The sequence below is a fragment of the Gavialis gangeticus genome, unplaced genomic scaffold (assembly GCF_001723915.1).
Source record: "Gavialis gangeticus isolate Ggan-Ray unplaced genomic scaffold, GavGan_comp1, whole genome shotgun sequence".
NCBI classification, from domain to species: domain Eukaryota; kingdom Metazoa; phylum Chordata; order Crocodylia; family Gavialidae; genus Gavialis; species Gavialis gangeticus.
The window spans coordinates 95,237,955-95,246,768 of record NW_017729032.1 but is presented as its reverse complement, the minus strand read 5'-3'; the positions used below and the strand labels follow the sequence as shown (position 1 = coordinate 95,246,768).

At 38.0% G+C, this 8,814-nt stretch overlaps 1 protein-coding gene across 6 annotated transcripts in view; it reads left to right on the top strand.

Moving 5' to 3' along the window:
* KLF12 (Kruppel like factor 12) overlaps positions 1–8,814 on the top strand; it is a 443,110-nt gene that overhangs the window by 296,598 nt on the left and 137,698 nt on the right. For all 6 annotated transcript variants that reach the window (XM_019524876.1, XM_019524879.1, XM_019524878.1 and 3 more), the window contains one exon: positions 6,579–6,714. In XM_019524876.1, coding sequence (XP_019380421.1) covers positions 6,579–6,714 — 136 coding nt within the window. The remainder of the gene's footprint in view (positions 1–6,578; positions 6,715–8,814) is intronic.

The window sequence follows — 8,814 nt, the reverse complement described above, 5'->3', positions numbered from 1 at the left end:
ACAAGCTCCCCCCTCAGTCTCCTCTTGCGGAGACTGAAGAGATTCAGGTCTCTCAGCCTCTCCTCATAGGGCTGGCCACGGAGGCCCCCAACCATACAAGTGGCCTCCTCTGGACCCTCTCCAGGTTCTCCATGTCCTTCTTGAAGTGTGGCACCCAGAACTGGACACACAGCAGTTACCTCCCCCTGCTGTCACAGGGACAAGTGCTGGCTGTGGACACTCTCTCTGTACCGTGGTAGGGAAAAAGAGTTGGGGCGGGTGCTTTTCTTGTGTAGCAGCCACATTACCATGCACTGCCCCACCTCTGACCTTAATTGAGTCAGTCCAGCCCATGACCTGAAAAGGACTGCCAACCCTTGATCTGGTATGATGTCTCATATAACGTAGAATTTTACTCAGTGATTCCTGCAGGAAACTTTTTTCCATGGCATATCACTGGTAGGGGAAGTAGTCAGGAGGTTAATTTTTTAATAATCTGTTTGTGGTTGCTGTGTTGGATATTCTAGCTATTTTGTGTTTTGAAATTGTTTTATAAGCAGTCATTGTACACTAAAACTACAATGATGCTATTAGTATGCAGAATAGAATACATTTTTCATAGAACATAGTGTGAAGTCTAATATATGAAAGAAAAACAAACCAACATCTGATAACTGTTAATTTCATAGCCTCATTCATAAGGCATAAATTGATTTTTAATCATTTTAAGAGAGCAACTAAAAGCATGATTTAATTGTTATTACGTCATGACACTTCAGCAGGTCTGCGTGCATATATTTACATAGCCATTAGCACAAGAGTTAATTTAATTCAGAAAACAGAAGTATTTAGATTAAACATGCCATGGGCATCGGTATGCTCTTCCTTTATTTTTACTTGAAGAACCATTGGCCCCTAATGAGTCATTTGAGTATTAATTAACTCTATATGGCTTAGCTAAGAAAAAGAAGCAAAACTAGTGATTATTTCCTAGTTTTCTCATACTCTTAAATACGTCAGTCATCTTAAACCTCAAGATTTGATTAAATCAAAGATAGTATATTTATGTGAAATTACTTTTAGATAGTTTTAGCCTACCTAATGGTGAGATGAATTTCCATTCTACCCATTTCAATAAAATTTGATAAAAAATATATATGGTTATAATAATTTGAAACTGTCAGGGGCAGCAACAGTGCACCTGTGTACTACCCTTTTCACCTATTTTTCATATCTTATTGGATTACAGTCAGATTGATGGGCTTTATTGGGTATTTGTTCACATCATTAAATGGCTACAAAACTCAGCACAATTCAGAGGCTGTTTAAGGGTGGGCTACATTTGATAAAGCAGATATAGCACTTTTAAAGATCAAGAATCATTGATGGAAATGTGTGAATAAGTGATTGCAAAGCACTGCTCTTTATATTTCTATTTCCTGAAAGCTAAACTCATCTAAATTCTTTTTTATGTAATCAGGAGCCAATATGGGATGTTTAGTGCAAACCAACAGAAGCAGTTAAGTATCAGTGATTGTACAGTGGCACAGCAGTACAATGTTTTTAAAATGCTTTTGAAATCAGTATTCAAAATTACTCAACTTAAACGTAAGATTTGGTATTAATATAAATAGTTCAGATCTGTTTTAGCACAACAGAACTTTTCTAAAACTTCAGCAACTATCAGATGATGAAAATTTTCATAGATTCAGTCTTTCGTTCATATAGGGAAAGCATTGATAGCAGTGATTATGGAAATGTAACATGAATAGCTGATGTTTTACTAACAGCAAACACATTGCAAATAATTTTTTTTATATATATTTACTGTGCAACTGTATTGGAGTTCAATTATTTTAGTATTCTTAATAAAAGTTCAAAATATGTGCCCATGATGGTTACGGAAGTAGTAGTTCAATTACTGGAATCACTGCAGAAAACTTTTTACTACAGTAAGTTTTTGTACATTTGAAGGATTGCCTTCTGAGGGGAAACATTTCCCTCACTTATTCTGGTTAAAAAGGCACCATGCAATGATCGGTCCCTACTGACTATGTGTGACAGTGGGGAGTGCTGTTTTATACTGAGTCAACAGAAAGAGCATTTACTCTTAAGGTTCATAAAGACGTGGTGCTTTATGGCCTGCACAGGTCTCTGGACTCCCAATCATCCTTAAATAATTTCACTGTCTCCCCAGCCTTTTCAGTCTAGATACAGAATGTTTATTTTTTAACTGTCTGTGGGCTTTTCCTTTCCTGCACTTTGTCCCTTAACAAAATATTCCCAACTCCTTTCTCTCCAGCTTGGGACAGTAATTACACATAATTGGTATAAGTGATCAGAAGCCAGTTCAAATCTGTAACACAACAGGAGTTTCAGTGCACGTAAACTGCTTTCAAAATGACTGAAACTGGTTTAAGATAAACCTGGATGGATGTAGTATCAGACTTAACTGATTTAGATTAAATCTGTGTATTGAACTTCTGTCCCAGATCCCCTCCAGATCCAAATTAACTTACAGTCCTGCACTATCCCAGGTGGCACCTCCCCAACAAACCTCCCCTTGCAGGATGGGCAGGCTAGCCTTGGCCCAAGCTGTCTGCTTCAGTTGAGCAGAGAGGCATGCTCTAGCATTCCTTGGCTTCTGCTCTGAGCCACTGCAGGCATGTGGCAGCATTTCCAGAATCAAAAGTGAATGTCTGTTCACTTGCTTATCAGTTCAATGTATGCAACTTAGAGTAAACTGCAAAGATTGAATTGATTCAGCCTTGGGCTTTTTGACTGTCTTTATTTAGCCTCCATTTGCCTAACACCAACCTCATTCACACTTAGCAAAACTGAAACTGTAGCTTAGTTAAGAGTTCTAAGATAGAGTTTGAGATGTACATGAATAGGAGATGTGGTTGTTTGCGACAGCAGGGGCCTGGACTTAAAGATCCAGGAGGTTCCCTCCAGTCCTATGTTCCTATGCCCAGAGAAAGGCTGGCATAGATGGCAAGGGACAGCTGTGTGGGAGCGCCTGCACATTGTTTGCAAATTCTGTCACTGGCTCTCCATTTTTTTTTCATATCCCATCTTCTATCCTATCTTTTCTGTCTAGCCTAAGTCTCTTAATTCTCTCTCACTCTCCATTGTTTAATATGCCAATAGCAACCTATTCATTCTCATTTAATAACTGTCACTAGCATATATAAACCTTGGTGCCAACAGCTCCTAAATCTGTATTTAAATGTTGTAAATGAAAGTCAAAGCTGCTGCTTTCAGCAAGGAGATATGAGCACGCAGAAACTGAAAATCAAGCTACTTTTAATTAGGAATCCAGCAGAGAATTTGAAAACTTACTGTAGGCCACCTGGTTTTGAACATTTTGTTTGGTATTTTTAATTCTATAAAGGATTTATTTATAGAGAAAAATCACATATAATGAAGACACCATACAAAAAAACCCTAGTCTTGTAGTGCATCATAGCCAGGCAGTCAGTTCTAGAATCAGGCCCCTAAAATTGTATCATGTTATGGCATTTCAAACTTGCAGGAACTGGTGCCACTATACCCAAATTCTTGCTTATCTGTTTATTTCCTGTAATAGAACTAATGGAAAGAATAACAGTCCTGCCTGCAAAGTACCATACTGTGGTCTTTCACCCATTACACTAGTTTGTAACAGGCTATGGGAGAAGAAAAATTTAAAGAATTTATAAAACCAGCCTCCTCCCCAAAACCTGTAAAAGCCATCCGAGGAGCTATGCATGAGTCCAGGAAGAGGCAAGTGGCCACAAAGGGTACCTATACATGTGCTGGCTATCTGCTCTATTACACAGGCTAGTGGCAAAGTGGCTGGCAACAGAGATGAGATTTGGCCCATCAGGCTGAACTCTCCCTCATCCATCTGGTGCAGCTGGATTATTTATCAGGGCAGCTATGGCTGCTGTGAAGGAAAGCAGTATCTAAAGCTAGCCTACTTCCTCAGACGAACCATATGGGCAGCTGATTGTCTGAAACCTCAACAGTGATCAGCTGCTTACAGCTGGCTACACTGCACAAGCTGCAAGATTCAATTCTTTTGCTTGGTGTCAGAGGTAGGAAACAGATGAGCAATGATTCGGGTACAGTTGGAGCAGACTCGATTAGCACTCATTGGAGCAGCCTCCAGCAGCCTCCATATCATGTGTATTCAGTGTCCCCATGCTTCAAAATGGTGGTTGGGGTGCTTTAACTAAAGCTTGAAGCCACTCTAATTAAAGCACCCTCTACTCCCCTCCTCCACCCCAGAGCATGTGTAAAGATGCCCAACAGAAGAAGAAATCAGTTAAGGGATGAGGGCTACAAGTAGCCCTAAGGTGAACTGGAGGTAGAGAAAAGAGCACAGGCCATTGAAAAGGGAAATTAAGAAGAACGTTAGGGAGGGTTGAGGGGACTGGCAGACCCCTCAGTGTTAGTCTGTGGATTCTGTTTTGTTCAGCATCAATCCAATTAGGACACACTTGTGTCATATTTTCAAACATTTCCTTGCAACCATTTGGGTTAGAAGCTTACTATTTCAAATGAAATAGAGATATTTCACCTCATTGTATGACTCAGGGTGTTGGGCTGTAAGAAGAATACTAGAGGCATGTCCAAATGTGCAATTAATGCAACTGAATATACTCTGGCTCAATTAAAGCCAGGGTCAACTAATCCTGATGTCACTATCTACAACTGTGTTTAAGTGCAGTAATTTATTGTGCTGCCAGATGCCACTGATAGGTCTATCTGGCAGCGCAGTAAATTAGTCTACTGCTCCCTAATTGCCATGCATGTGTACACAATGAGACAGTAAAACGTTTCATGTAGGCACACCTTAGGTGTTTCAAGACTTGCAATAAAAACAGTAAATGACCTGTTACGTATTGGACAGCAGGTTTCATATTAATTTAGCCCAGCTCTCTATTAAAAATGAGTATGGTGAAAAGTTGAAAAATTAATGTATAATAAGAAGGTATATAATCAGCTACTACATTTCTTTCCCAAGCTACGCTTGAGACTTATTCAAAACTCAGAAGACCTGGCGATCTCAAATGTTATTTCACATCAGCGGGAGCAACACTTAGTTGTTTCTAGCTATAAAACCATGTAAAGTATGTTGTCTCTTCTATAGTTTAAAACTCATTTGCACATAATAATTTTCATAGCATCTCATTTAACATGTAAACTACTTGTTCCCAAATAAACTAGTGTGACAAGTTTCACTTTTAAAAATCAGTAACTATAGTGAAATAGAAAATTGACAGTAATTATTTCATATTATACAGTTGCTTCTAACAGTTTATAACCATTTGGGGATCAAGAATTCTCAAATATCACATTTCTTTTCAAGTGGTTTTCTCTGTAGTAGAATCAGATGCTATGAGTATTCAAATACTTTTAAATCATGTTGCTAGATTATCAATGGAGTCTAAATACAAAATGCATACTATAGTGTATGCCATGTGATTAGAAAAAGTATAACTAGAACTTGAGGCTTACAATAACTGGAACAAAGAAACATTTTTTTATAACTTTCCAAAGATGTAAATGCAGTTGATATGTCTCCTTGTGATTCTAGTGTAATGGCTTTTATTTCTAAACAGTCAACAATCCTTCATTGACTTTTTGACTATTTTTCTTTCCACACGTAATGACTTCTGGTACCACCACAAATCAGTAAGTGAAAAAGTTGGCCACTAAATTGTACAATATGTCCCAGAAGAAATAATATTATAAAACTTATATCAGTAAGTGCACCTGCCTTTGTAATATTTGATAGATTATCAGGGGCATTGATATAAGGAGTGTAGAGAAAGCAATTGCTTAGGTTACCATTTATTTGGGGCCACCAATTGGTTCTATGCACTACAGTAGAGCAGTGACCCTCCCCTTTGCCACAGGGCACTTTCTCCACTGATAGCCCCATTATGGAGCCCTACATATGATGGAAGGCATCTCAACCTTTCATCCCACTTTTAGGAAAATTTATCTCCACCCTCGTAGATTAGTGCCTAATTTATTACATTAGCCAACTAAATGTATTTTAAGTAAGATCATTAATGAGAATTGATATGACAACTTAAAAACAGAACTATAATCATTTTTCTTGCAGGCAGATGTTGAACTCATATCCCCTATATTGTTATACCTATTTTAAAATTGAGAAACTGAGGTACAGGGTCACACAGGTCACATAGTGTGGAGCAGGAATTTGAACCTACCCCTCCAGCATGCAAAAATTGTACAAAGCAAACTCCAGGAAACAGAGCCAAAATAGATGGCTTGAAGGTAGCATGTATGTTCAGAGGTTATGCAGTTTTGTTTCTGGTCAGTTATCTGTCAGTTTGGAGAAGGCATATTTATAGTATGCATGTATGTACATATCTGAGTTTAATCAAAAGCATTCGTATGTAACTGCAATAAACTTAAGTTGCATCACCACATGATTCCATATTCATCATCTGTTTTGTAAGCTAAAGGGGAATGGTGCCATACAGTATAAGTAGATGGAAGTATTGTACACCCTAATGTTGTTCTGGGACAAGATTAATTTCATCACAACCGTATTAATCCATTACATGTCTCTCTTTCAGCACAAATGGACCCCCGAGGCCTATCTCCCGGACACATTAAAAGTGACAGTGATGATGATGACCTGCCAAATGTGACCTTAGATAGCGTTAATGAAACTGGATCTACGGCTCTCTCTATAGCCAGAGCTGTACAAGAGTAAGTATCACATTCTCTGAGTGAGGTAACTATTGCCAAGGTGTTCAATAGCTAATGGAAACACCAGTCATCAGCTGTTCTGCCGATATGTCATCCTAGCTCTAAGCTGGCATACAAGCAAGCATCTTTCTGTTCAACTTCATTCCCTTTAGGAGAACATTACTGTCTTTCTCTTTCTCTCTTTTATTTATTTTTTTTATCTTGACATACTCTTAGATCAAATATCAAAGCAGAATTATTCTTTCTCCTTTGTTTAACTGCAAGGTCTACTTTTGGTTTTCTTTTGCTTTAGGGGAAAAGCCTCGGTAAATTTTTCAGTCTGTCTAAAAAAAGTCCTTGGTTCATGGTAGCAGTGAGAGGTCTCTTATGGTTGCCTTTTAGAGCAAATTCCCCACAGTTCCCCTGAGGAACAGCATAAATAAAAGTAAATTAGTAAGAGCTTCCAATTAGGTGTTTCTCCATTACTGTTATTTTTCTATTTATTTTTAGGCAAATTATAACTCATTAGTTTAATTTTTATTTTGTTAGTGTTTTAGGAAAATGTTTGCCTTTATTAATGTTACTAAAACACTAAGCCTGTTCTATCACCATGGCAGCTAGAAAGTAACCAACTGTGAGACAAATAAGTATTATCATCTCCATTTGATAGGTGAGGAAAAGCAGGTTAAATGTAAAGGTCACACTGAAAGTCTGAGGCAGAGCTAGAAACAGAATAGAGTCTCTAGGTGTGCACTCCTGTGTTTGGAGCTGTAAAATAATCTATTCCTGCAGCAGAATAGATCAGAAGGCGGGAGCTTTGAAATCCTGATGCAAATATTATGCATTATTGTCATACAATTTATTACTTGCATTTAACCCCTAAAGCAATTAGCTTTTTTTTTTACTTGCTAGAAAAGCCAAAAACAGTATTTGCTGAGATATGATTGAGGAGATGCATAATGGTTAAATTTACTTGTTGTGAAATTTGGGCAGTTCCATCAGACCATTCACAAAAAGTTACATCTCTGGAACTCAAAAAGAAACTATGAATGGGTAAGATAGGTTCTCCAGTGCAAATATCAGGAAGACTCGATAATGTGAACGAAGATATGGCCAATCTAATAGGTTATCACATCTCAGGAGGGATCTGCCTCTCATATCCCAGGAGGGGTGTCTGTTTCACCAATTAGACTTTGAGTACCTCAAATTCCAGTCAAACAAAGTAACAATCAGCCACCACTTCTTATATCCCACTCAAGCAAAGAAGGGATTAGGTTGTAGAAAGAAGAGGATGTTCGCTTTAATTGGCCTCTTTCAATATGCTGAGGAAGTTCTTCTCACAGGAAGGGTGGGGAAAGCTTTCTTATTGTTGACAGCTCTGCCTGATTGATGAATCTACTACGCATTCTGAATTTGCTAGTTACAATCTCCAGGATCCAAAATGTCAAGTGTTGTAGAATACATAATAGGCCAGAGAAATAAAAACAAGCCTTCCTACCTTTGTTTTGTGCTAAATAGTGCCAGCTGATTAATGAAGAAGGAAGGGGTCATTGCATGTACTTTAACTTATGATTGACAAGGAAATATTATTTTACTTATTTAATATTATTTCAGCCTTTTATAGAACTGTTCAAGGAATAAAAGGCTTTTTTTCTAAAAATGTATTCTATGATTAAGGGGGAAATGCATTGAACATCATCAACCATGTCTAGGTTTAAGAAAATTAAATTAAGAAATTTAACAATATAAAACCAACTCATTCTTGTTACCATTTTTATTTAAGCAGTAAGCTGGTAGTTGGTTTTTCAAGCCATATTAGGAACATTTAATTTGATTGTCACTTGCAATTTGTCTTATTTCAACTCAGTTGTACCCACCTCATACACACCCAGCTGGGAAGGTAGAATAAAAGGGTCAGTATGTTGTATCAGTCTAAGTCAGCCCATCACCATCCTAGTGTATTTAGTTGACTGCATTGGGCCTTGGGTCTTTTAGATCATTTAAATTCACAAATATGTACATAAGGGCATGGGGAGTCCTTCATTTGAAGCACTGCAAATCCTAAAGCACTTCAAATTCAGTGGGCTTTGATGTGTAGACATGCAGCCCCCCCCCCCCCCC